We start from the raw sequence: 11,786 nt of genomic DNA, 5'->3' as shown, positions 1-11,786 counted from the left end.
TTAAAACAAAACATATGTTCATAACAGCTTGGAACACACACAACGGGACACCGATAACGCGCACTCCTGAGATCTCACAAGAACAGCGTAGTGACGCCAAAGTAATTAAGTATAATTTCGACCAAAACAATGTGCGGCGAACAGATGGGATGCGACGATTTCAGCCTACACATGTCTGCAGCGTAAGGAACTTGGGAGCACAGTCAAAACAGCCGTCATGGAGAACAAAACAAAAAGATGAGCACATGGACGCATAGCGGGTCCCCTTTACGTGACTGCGTTCTCCAAGCAAGCTAAAACTTGGATCAAGATGGGAGCAGCTAGCTAGCTCTGACCTGGATCAAACTTAATTCCCTCCGAAGGACATAACAGGATCGGGTACTCACCTTCAGTTCGTGCCATGTGACACCTTCGGTGTGTGCGATTAGAAACGCCAGGAAAACCTCGACCAACAGGCTCGTGGTGATGAGCATAGCAGCAGCCGCGCTAACTCTGAAAGGACCAAGATCTTCCCGCAGCCGCAACTACGCGGCCCGTCCAAGTGCCGACCCCCGCCGCTCCCCGCCTGCGCTTACCCAGACCAGCTCGGCTTGGCTTGCCTAGTAAATCAACGGGAGCGAAATGAACCGGCTGGGAGTAGCTGGGAGACGTTGGCGACGTCGCAGTGCCCACTCTAATGATGCTGCAGCAGCTCTGATTCTAGCTAAACCCTAAACCAAGGTAGCTTGGCTATACATGCTGTCCACGCAAGACGCAAGCGTGTTGTGACAGCCTTGAAGAGGGGGGGGGGGGGGGGGTGACGTAAACAGACGCCACTGCCGTCACCGTCGTCACTCCCTTAGCAACCGCTGAGCGACGCCCACGCGCCCGCGCTCAGACAATGCGTGCTGTTTTGCGCCAACAGTGTAACGCCTACGCAATTGAGCTCCGAGAGCTATTTATCTGTGTTTCGTCCTCGGCTCAGCTTGCAGAGCCGGTGGTGCTTTCGGTCCACTCCGTGATCCCCTTGAAAAGTTCCTCGCACGACTTTAGCATACTCATTACTTCAGCACTGGGGTAATGTAGGTTGTCGCCCTTCCGGATATGTCAGAGACCACCACTTCGATACAAGTTCTAAAAACCATGCTGTGGTTTCGGCTTCCTCCTCCAGTATTTTTTTCTTTCACCAAGTACCGGATTGCAGCGTGGGTCTGCCTGAAAAACTACACTTCAAGTCCCACTTTCATCTTTGTGAAATGTCCTGAGGAAGCTAACGTGTGCTTCAGAAAGGTTCGGCGCATGCTTTAGCTCCCCTTCTAGGACAGCACGTACGTACTTGTTCTAGTTTCATGAGGCTTAAAATATTAGAATACAGAGCTTATATCGAAGGCCGGGCTGCCATATGGTGGACATTGCTATCAGAATTTTGCAAATGGTGTATAAAGCAATCATTGTCTATAGTATTATACTAATCACCACACAGGAAGCAATAATCAAGAGCTCGATATATTTGGATGTCATTATATTGGTACTCAATTAATGCATGGAATCTTAAACTTGAATAATTTGCCGCGCAGCCTTCACGCCTTTACCTATTTTCCCCAGAACCTCGGATAAAAGCTGCGCCGTAACGATTCCTGGTGGGTTCGCTTTCATGCCCATTTTCAATTAGCTACGAGACGTTTGGAACTTAAATTTAGGCAAACAGATTACGAGCGGCAGAGAGCGTACGTCCGGGTACCACTGCAACCCACGCATGTATTAACGCGACAGCTCGTGTCGCAGAAAAGCCGGCGTCGTCGGCGTCGGCCGTGAGCGAAAAATACCTTCTCCGCGTGAGCGAAAAATCCATCCTCCTCCGCGTGAGCAAAAAGTACCTCGTCCTCCGCGTCAGCGAAAAATCCCTCCTCCTCCTTCTCGCAATGTAAGCCACTGCCCCAACAGATGGCGCGCCTAGTGGCACGTCAACAGGACCAGATGGCATCCCGATTATGTTGATAAAGAAGCTAGGACCAAAATCCAAGCAAACATTAATACAGGTAGTGAACAAAATGATAGTGGATGAGAAAGTCCCCGATGAATGGCGATTAAGTAGAATGAACATGATATATAAGGGAAAGAGGGACAAAGCAGACGTAAGTAACTATCGTCCCATAACAGTGACATCTGTGGTTTACAGGGTGGGTTCCAGAAACAAAGGAGGCTGGAGGACAATCTATTTTCATTGACGCAGTGTATAGAGATTGCTGAAAAGGAACACAGGCCCCTATGGCTAGCATTTCTGGATATTAGGGGAGCCTATGACAGCGTTATTCAGGAGTATTTGTGGGACATACTGGGCACATTGGATGTGGAAGATGGAGTAACTAATTTTTTAAAAGATATATATAAAGGTAACAGAGTGCTCATAAAATGGGAAAAAAATGTATCGGGGCCTGCAGAGATGCAGCGGGGGCTTAGGCAAGGATGTCCTCTGTCCCCTTTGTTGTTCATGTTGTACCTGCAAGGGTTGGAGACCAAGCTAGAGGGGAGCGGAGTAGGCTTCTACCTTTCTTTTTCAAGCAAGGGGAATGGATTAAACAGTCATTACTGGGACTAATATATGCGGATGATATAGTGCTAATGGCTGACAACAAGGAAGACGTGCAGAAGTTGACAGACATATGCGGTACAGAGGGAGATAGATTAGGTTTCAAGTATAGTAAGGAAAAATCTGCACTCATGATATTTAATGAAGAAGGCGGCGGGCATAGAATACAGGAGTTCATGCTAGAAGTAGTGGATGAGTACAAGTATCTTGGAGTGTGAATAAATAACAGTGCTGAGTATCTGACAGAGCATGAAAAATATGTAATGAATAAAGCTAGTAGGAATGCAGCTGTCATGAAAAATAGGACACTGTGGAATTACAATAGGTATGAAGTGGTAAGAGGGATCTGCAAAGGGGTGATGGTCCCTAGTCTGACTTTTGGTAATGCGGTCCTGTGCATGAGACTGGATGTTCAAGCAAGGTTAGAAATTAAACAACGGGGAGTAGGGAGGTTAGCTTTGGGAGCACATGGCAATACACCAAATCAGGGGTGTTGCGTTGTGTCTGCTCCGTTAGCGGACCCAACGGGTAGCGAAGAGCCGATCATCAGAAGTCGGGCAGCAGGCACTCGGGCATCGCGTTTGACGACGTTGCAGAGACGAGTCGAGCAATAGAGAAAACTAACAGAGATTTATTTACATTGTGATCGAAGCGATTTCGGTCCCACAATGAGCACTACGGCTCGTTTTAAAGGGTCCCGTGTCCCCCGGTCCCTAGTTGGGGAACTTGGTTTAATCAAAAGCGTCCAATCACTACCCTTTTGGGTCACGTGCACTTTCTTCGCGAACCACCCACCGAGACGTCCCCGACACACCCTCGCCACTTCCGGCGCCTGGCCGTTCCTGCAGCAGCGATGACAAACACGAAAGGCGACCCAGGTGGAAGGAGCGAAAACAAGGCACAAGTCGAAGCAGCACTTGCGAACAGAGTTCCGCACAATGGAAGAGAAGGCGTCTTCAGAACGGCTGGCACACAGGTGGTGGCGCTCGCTGTAAACAACAGCAGCCGCGCCCGCCGCCGGGCACGGGCCACCCAACAGGACACCCAGACACTCTCGCCGCCTCCGGCAACTGGTTGTAATGGGCTTTGCCACTTAGCGCACGACCCTCTCGGCGCCGCTCTCCCGATGCACACAATTGAAAACATACGCGCGCCGGGAAACCGAGGAAGCAGCTTGGAGCAGTTTGGCCAGACCAGCGGATGTCCGTCCGAAACCCACTGTCCCGAGGCTCGGGATATTTCGAAACGTAACAGCTTCTCCGGCGGCGTCCGAGATCCCGATGGACAAAGGTCAACAATCATTGTTCAGAGGGATAACTGGGGCGGATGGTGTTCACCATGTGCTTCACTGATGCTGGTACTCTGTTTCTTCAGGAAGTCTCTGCAGCTCCCCTTTTTTTTTTCTCTCAAAATGACGGCTTCTTGTTCTCTGCAGGCCGGTTTACTTCCTAGGAAGGCAGCATCAGTTGAACAACACAGAAACCACAAATGCAAAGCAAGCAAGTGCCATGACTCTCTCCCTGAAATTTACCAGGTTTCTTTTCAACCAAAACGGTTTTAATCCTTGCACAATTACGCCAGCAATTGAAGCAACCTGAGCATTCTTCAAACATACAAACAAGAGTTCAAGATGCCCGATAAAAAAAAAAAGTGATAGTACGCATAAGTCAGGAAAAAAAAATGCACACAAGCCAGAATCTCCGAGGCTATCAGTTACAGTAAAAGCAGCGACTTAAGCCATCGGCATTGCCGTTCAATTTACCTCTTTTGTACCGAACGTCAAAAGAGTATTGCTGCAGTGCGAGGCTCCAGCGGAGCAGTCGGCCGTTTTTAGGGGACATACTCTGCAACCACGTGATACCTACGATAGAGTACCCCGGACCTTTCTTGAAATAGCACATTTTTCTTTGCAACACCTTCTTCCTCCCGGCACCTAAGACTCTGCAGTGTGGAGTCTGCCCTTTGTTCAGCTATCAAGGACGATCGGTCAACCCCTAGCAATCTTTGCAGGCTATCAAATGCCAGTGTTATCAGAAGCTCACCACAGGCCTCTTTAAGCTCCATACAATTTTTGCTACTTTCAGGCCTGCCCAGAATGTTTACTTCTTCAGTCGCCGTTGCGGGGACCTCTCCTGACGCGTCAGGAGGCTCACTTTCCATTGTACCAACGCTACTTGACGCTTCCAGCGGCATGGCCTCAGCGGCAATTTTTCGTTCGTTCGAGCGAGTTAGCGCGTAGACAGTCCCCTCCCCGAACACGAGGTCCTTCTGCCGCAGCAGTTGATCTGATCTGTTTGAAAACAGATAGGGGTACTGCATCGGCAGGCTGGCTGACACGGCAGCCTCCGTATGAAGTACTCCAAAGGGGCCTTCAATGCTTATGTTACCAATAGGAAGGCACACGCTTTTGGCTTCCACCGCCTGTTTAATCCAGGCACACTCCCCGGTGAATTGCCCTGGCTCTACATACGATGGGTGGACTACGTCCATTGTAGCTGCCGAATCTCGCAGCACGCGACACGGCTTTCCATTCACTACAAGATCTCGGATGTAGGGCTCTAGAAGCTTCAAATTTTCCTCGTTGCTGTCCACTGACAAGCAAACAACTTTTGGGTTTTTGCACACCGCCGCCATATGTCCCGGCTTTTGGCAGTTATAGCACACCGGCGCCCGTCTCTTTTCAAATGCTTTCTTTTGGCGCTCTTCTGCTTCAGGTGTTTCCTCTTTTATCCCCGCGCCCTTTTCTGAAGATTCTACACTCCGTGCCTGCTCCTTCACTTTGAAAAGTTGCTCCCTCTCTCCAGATGCTTTCCTGTTCTGGTATTCTTTCTTGGGGCTTTCCTTTCTGTCGAGTGCACGGCGTGAGACGAACTCTTCTGCCAGATCAGCTGCCTTCGAGACAGTCGTAACGTCTTGCGTGTCTTGCACCCAGTGCCTTATGTCTTCAGGCAACCGACGGTAGAACTGCTGGAGGCCGAAGCATTGCATCATTTTCTCGCTTTCGTCATACGCCTTAGCTTCTTTTAGCCATTCTCCCAGGTTAGCCATCAGCTTGTACGCGAAGTCTGGGTATGACTCATCCCTCTGCTTCTCGGCGTTGAGAAATTTTTGACGGAATGCCTCAGCTGACATTCTGTACTTTTTCAGCAGACTAGACTTCACTTTGTCGTAGTTGTCTGAATCTTCCTTACACAAGCGGGCAATCACATTGGCAGCCTCACCTGACAATAGAGTCAGCAAGCACTGTGGCCACGTTGCCCTGATAAACCCTGCCTTCTCGCACGTGCGCTCGAAGTTTACCAAAAACAGACCTATGTCCTCTCCTTTCCTATAAGGTTGCATGAGGTCTTTGATTCTGACCGCCTTTTGCTCTCCTACGCTGGGTGCTATGCTCTCACCGCTTTCGTTTCGAGCCTTTAGCACCTCCAGTTCAAGACGCTTAAGCTCAAGCGTTTTCTCTAAGCGTTTATCATTTCTCTGTTCTGCTTCCCGCTCTGATTTCTCTCTTTCCGCAATTAGCTCCAGACATTCTGAGAGCTCATCGTCGTCTGCCTGAAGTGCCTCGATAGCCGCGATGATGGCTGGCTTTCTTGTTTGGTCCCGGACATCCAAACCCAAATTTTTGGCCAACTCCAGCAAAAGCAGCTTTTTTAATGCTTTCAGATCCATGGCTGCCTCTAGAGCTGCAAGATTTTCACTTTACCAGGAAATATTTCAACTTACTTTGAAACAACATGGCAAAGATAGCCACAATGTACAAAACCTTTGTAAGCTAACTAAGTACAAAGCCTGGTGAAACCTCAGTGAAGAAAATCCCAGCACTCACCGAACTGTGCAACCATGATCCCAGCGGAGTCGATCCCGACGCTGCCAACCAGTTGTTGCGTTGTGTCTGCTCCGTTAGCGGACCCAACGGGTAGCGAAGAGCCGATCGTCAGAAGTCGGGCAGCAGGCACTCGGGCATCGCGTTTGACGACGATGCAGAGACGAGTCGAGCAATAGAGAAAACTAACAGAGATTTATTTACATTGTGATCGAAGCGATTTCGGTCCCACAATGAGCACTACGCTCGTTTTAAAGGGTCCCGTGTCCCCCGGTCCCTAGTTGGGTTACTTGGTTTAATCAAAAGCGTCCAATCACTACCCTTTTGGGTCACGTGCACTTTCTTCGCGAACCACCCACCGAGACGTCCCCGACACACCCTCGCCACTTCCGGCGCCTGGCCGTTCCTGCAGCAGCGATGACAAACACGAAAGGCGACCCAGGTGGAAGGAGCGAAAACAAGGCACAAGTCGAAGCAGCACTTGCGAACAGAGTTCCGCACAATGGAAGAGAAGGCGTCTTCAGAACGGCTGACACACAGGTGGTGGCGCTCGCTGTAAACAACAGCAGCCGCGCCCGCCGCCGGGCACGGGCCACCCAACAGGACACCCAGACACTCTCGCCGCCTCCGGCAACTGGTTGTAATGGGCTTTGCCACTTAGCGCACGACCCTCTCGGCGCCGCTCTCCCGATGCACACAATTGAAAACATACGCGCGCCGGGAACCCGAGGAAGCAGCTTGGAGCAGTTTGGCCAGACGAGCGGATGTCCGTCCGAAACCCACTGTCCCGAGGCTCGGGATATTTCGAAACGTAACAGGGGGTACCAGGTGATATGGGATGGGTGGTGCTATGGGATGTGATGGACAGTGCTAATCGCTGACAACAAGGAAGATTTGCATAAGTTGATAGACATTTGTGGTGCAGAGGGAGATAGATTAGGTTTCAAGTTTACTATCGAAAAATCTGCAGTCATGATATATAATGATGTGCTGGTTTTATGTGAGCCCAACATGCCGTCGCCTTTCCGCCTTTCTGGATACGTGCTGCTGTGGTCTCGCACAGAAGTCGAAACTAGCAAAGTGTTAGTTTGCATACGCCAAGACATTGCGCACGTCCGCCAAGTTCTACAGCCACACAACACAAACCATTACATCTGTTTGAAAGTCACGCTAAAACGACGGGTCTTTTCGATAATCGGTGCCTACATTCCACCTAGAGATGCCATTGATACTTCGTACCTATATTCAGCCATCCAGAGTTGTCCAGCTTCTCATATCATAGTGGGCGATATTAATGCTCATCACCCTCAGTGGGGCAGTGCTGTTATGAATAACCGAGGCAGGATCCTGTTTGACTTTATGCACTCCCAGAACTTCATCAATATCAACCATGGTTCACCTACGTTTCTGCGTGGCACGTCGTGCAGCAGCTGCTTGGATCTGGCGTTTGTTTCAGCAAGTCTCCAGTTTTACGTCAGCTAGTGCAGTGACGTGGAAACACATAGGAGTGACCACATTCCAACGTATGTTTGCGTCAAGTGGTACGCACCTACTACTCCGTCTCGCGTGCGATATACAGACTGGCCTGCATTTAGGTCGTCCGTGGAGATTTCCTGTGTGGACCTCTCAACACCATCTAAAATAGAAGGCCTGATTACGTCCTCTCTGTGAGACCACGCGGTATATATGTGCGCCTACGCCAGGGTCTACTATTGACGTGGAATTCGAAAGACTACGCGAAGTCCGTCGGCGCGCCGAAAGGAAATACAGAAGAACTAAATCCACGTATGATCTTGCCCTTTGTCGCCGAGCTCAACGACAAATAAAGCGCCACCTAGCGAGGCTAGGGAGACAACGTTGGAGGCAGTTCTGTTCATCGCTGGACCCTCGCAAACCACTGTCGCGTATTTGGCATGTAGCCAGGAGCTTGCGTTCACCCCCGCAGGAACGCTATCCTTTCCATGCCCTGTCTATTTACCAACGCCGTAATAATGTAGAGGTAGGAGAAGAATTCTGCAAAATGGTTGTGGGCACAACTATGGTACCATCAACCAGTTTGGAGGCTTTTGTACCACCTTCACCAGATGACCACTACGACATGCTATTCACGATGCCTGAACTAGAAGCTGCTCTTTCCTCGTGTAGGCGTCCATCTGGACCTGGTCCTGACGGGATTTCGTACGAGTCCCTCTCTCACCTTGGCATGGTAGGCCGGACTGTGCTGCTCAGTTACTACAATGATATATGAGCTTCCGGAATCGTTCCAGAACACTGGAAGATCAGCCGCCTGGTTGCACTTTTGAAGCCTGGCAAACCTCCTTATGAGCTTACCTCATACCGGCCAGTTGCACTAGCAAGCTGCGTCGGCAAAGTTATGGAGCGAATGGTGCTGGCGCGGCTCGAATGGTTTTTAGAGCAGAATGCTCTCTATCCGGATATGATGACCGGGTTCCGGAGGGGACGTTCTTCGATTGACAGCGTAATCGACCTCATATCGACAGTGGAACATGAAAAACGTAGTCGCCGACTCGTCGCTGCTGTCTTCTTGGACATCAAAGGGGCCTACGATAATGTACTTCATGACGCCATCCTTGATGCCCTTGACGACATTGGCGTTGGCGGCCGGATGTATTCGTGGATTGGGAGCTACCTCAACGGCCGGTCTGTTTACATGTCTACGCCTGATGGGGAGAATACCCGTCATCAGGTTTGCCGTGGAGTTCCTCAGGGAGGAGTTCTTAGCTCAACCCTATTTAACGTGGCATTGATTGGACTGGTGAATGAACTTCCCACTAACATTCACATCAGTGCCTATGCTGATGATATCTTCATCTGGGCGTCGGGTTCGACGCGTCCGCAAATGCGTGCGAGATTACAACGTGCCGTGTAATCTACTTCAAGGTACCTACGGCGTCAGGGTTTGCACTTGGCAGCTGAAAAATGTGCTTTGGTCGCATTCACGCGCAAGTCTGTCTGCCACTACCCGGTAACTCTTCAAGGGGTTGCAATACCATACGTCTCCCACCACAGATTTTTGGGAATTATCATTGACCGCGATCTGTCATGGTCGAGGCATATAAACATGCTAAATACTCACTCTTTTTTGTCATGTGCTTCGCTTTGTGGCAGGCATTAAATGGGGCCCAACGGAGCGCTCCTTGCTTCGACTTTACTATACCCTCTTTATTGGCTACATTCGTTACAGCCTTCCTGTACTCTCTAACATGAGTATTTCCTGCTTGCGGACATTAGAGAGTGTCCAAGCACAGGCGCTCAAGATATGCCTCGGATTACCACGTTGTGCCTCGAACAAAGGCCCGATTGAGGAATCTCGTGCGTGCCCAATATCGGTCTACCTGTCACACGAACCACTCCGTGTATATTTACGTGCGCTTACACGGCACCGCTGTCACCCGCTGACGAAGATTTTTGATGAGCGACCGGACAGCAGTTTTGCACGCGCACTGCGCTTCCATCGCTCCGAATTGCCACCAGACTATGCCCTGCCGCATCATTCCTTGCAGCCACCATGGGTAATGGCTCAGCCTTCAGTCTGCCTGCATGTCCCTGGCATAATCAAGAAGTCTGCGATGCCGGTTAGCGGACTGAAGCAACTCGCACTTGCCTACATCTGGTCAGAATACTACAAATGTGTGCACGTCTACACGGATGGATCTGCGTCTCCAAATGCATCAACAGCAGCTTTCGCAATCCCTGCACAACAGACGTCCCGCAGATTCATTTTGGGACACAAGTCTACTTCAACCGCTGCAGAGCTTGTGGGCCTTCGGGAATCGATTCGCCACATCTGCGGAGAACCGCCTCAGGAGTGGTGCATTTTCACCGACTGTAAACCTGCGCTACACATTTTAGGATGCTTCCTACGCCACACAGCCTACCAAGCTCTGGCTCTTGATATCATCAGTCTCGTATCATTTGCTCAGGGAAACGGCCACCATATAGTGTTTCAGTGGATCCCCGGACACTGCGGACTCGATGGAAATGAGACCGCCGACGCAGAAGCAAGGAGCGCCTTCAGCAGTGGCCTGCGTACAGCTGTACCGTTCTCTATAGTGGACACAACTTGCCTCCTTTCGGAATTGATGAGGAGGGCGACGGCTAGGTACTGGGCCCTGCCAGACACCCGCCACATCCGGCTTAAACGGCTAGATCTGACGATGACCTTTTCAGTTCCTCGCGGAATACCTCGCCCTATTGCATGCGTTATCCGTAGACTACGTTTAAACGTGGCATTCACGCAAAAATACTTGCACTTAATAGGACAAGCGGACTCCCCGGAATGTACCACATGTGGCGTGCTAGAGACTATAGAACATGTTTTAGTGGCGTGTCCAGCGTATGCACGTGAAAGACTCATACTCGCATCTGTTCTGAAGCCTATGGACACATCACTCCTCTCTGAGGATTTGATCCTCGGCGCTTGGCCAGATAGTTTTAGAACTGTAAAGGCAACGCGAGCGCTCTCACGCTTTTTGAGCGACACGGACCTTGTCTCGCGTTTGTGATGTCAGAAAGTGTGCCTTGTTTTTTTGTTTTTTAAAGTAGTTTTTCATCTGCCTCCTCCCATCATCGTCGTCCCCCATCGTGACCTTCTTTTATCTCCTCTTCCCGTCCCCAGAGCAGAGTAGCAGGCCAGATATTTATTTTTCAGGCCAACCTCTCTGCCTTTCCTATCAATAAACCCTCACTCTCTCTCTCTACAGGAGTTCACGCTAAAAGTAGCGAATGAGTACAAGAGTCTTGGGGTGTGGATAAATAACGGTGCTGAGTATCTGACAGAGCATGAAAAATATGTAATGAATAAAGCTAGTAGGTATGCAGGGCTGATGGTTCCTAGTCTGACTTTCGACAATGCTGTCCTGTGCATGAGACCACAAGTTCAAGCAAGGTTAGAAATCAAACAACGCGGCATAGGGAGACTAGCTTTGGGAGCACATGGCAGTACACCAAATTAGGGGGTACAGGGTGATATGGGATGGCCGTTGTTCGAGAGCAGAGAAGCTAGCAGTAATTAGTATTTGAGGAACGATTGAGAAAAATGGGGAAAAAGCAGTGGGCTATGAAAGTTTTCAGATACTTGTATATAAGGAATGTTGACACGAAATGGAGAAAGCGAACTAGAAAATTGACAAGCAAATATCTGGACAGCAGTAGGGGGGCAAATCAGCAATTATCGGTTAAGAAAAAGGTTAAAGAAAGAGAGAGAGCTCTGCGGAAAACAGGGATGCTGACGAAATCGGCCCTGGGAACATACCGGACCTTTAAACAGGAAATTGCCAAAGAAAATATCTATGATAATTGTAGGGGAAGCTCTTTGTTGTTTGAGGCCAGGACGGGAGTTTTGCGGACTAAGACACATAGAGTCATGTACCA

At 49.9% G+C, this 11,786-nt stretch overlaps 1 protein-coding gene and 1 long non-coding RNA gene across 14 annotated transcripts in view; one reads left to right on the top strand and one right to left on the bottom strand.

The window, feature by feature from the left end:
* Nucleotides 1-783, bottom strand: part of LOC144132266 (glutaminyl-peptide cyclotransferase-like) — a 237,140-nt gene extending 236,357 nt beyond the window's left edge. For 6 of the 13 annotated variants that reach the window (XM_077664568.1, XM_077664569.1, XM_077664579.1 and 3 more), the window contains exon 1: nt 388-775. In XM_077664568.1, the coding sequence (XP_077520694.1) occupies nt 388-473 (86 nt within the window). In that variant the 5' untranslated portion in view covers nt 474-775. Of the gene's footprint in view, nt 1-386 lie in introns of all 13 variants that reach the window. The other 7 variants (XM_077664571.1, XM_077664573.1, XM_077664578.1 and 4 more) reach the window with 4 other exon arrangements.
* The window catches only part of LOC144132271 (uncharacterized), a 79,612-nt gene that overhangs the window by 13,770 nt on the left and 54,056 nt on the right, over nt 1-11,786 (top strand). The gene's annotated exons all lie outside the window — the stretch shown is intronic.

The sequence above is a fragment of the Amblyomma americanum genome, chromosome 5 (genome assembly GCF_052857255.1).
Source record: "Amblyomma americanum isolate KBUSLIRL-KWMA chromosome 5, ASM5285725v1, whole genome shotgun sequence".
Taxonomy (NCBI): domain Eukaryota; kingdom Metazoa; phylum Arthropoda; class Arachnida; order Ixodida; family Ixodidae; genus Amblyomma; species Amblyomma americanum.
This window is presented reverse-complemented; position numbering and strand designations above follow the sequence as displayed.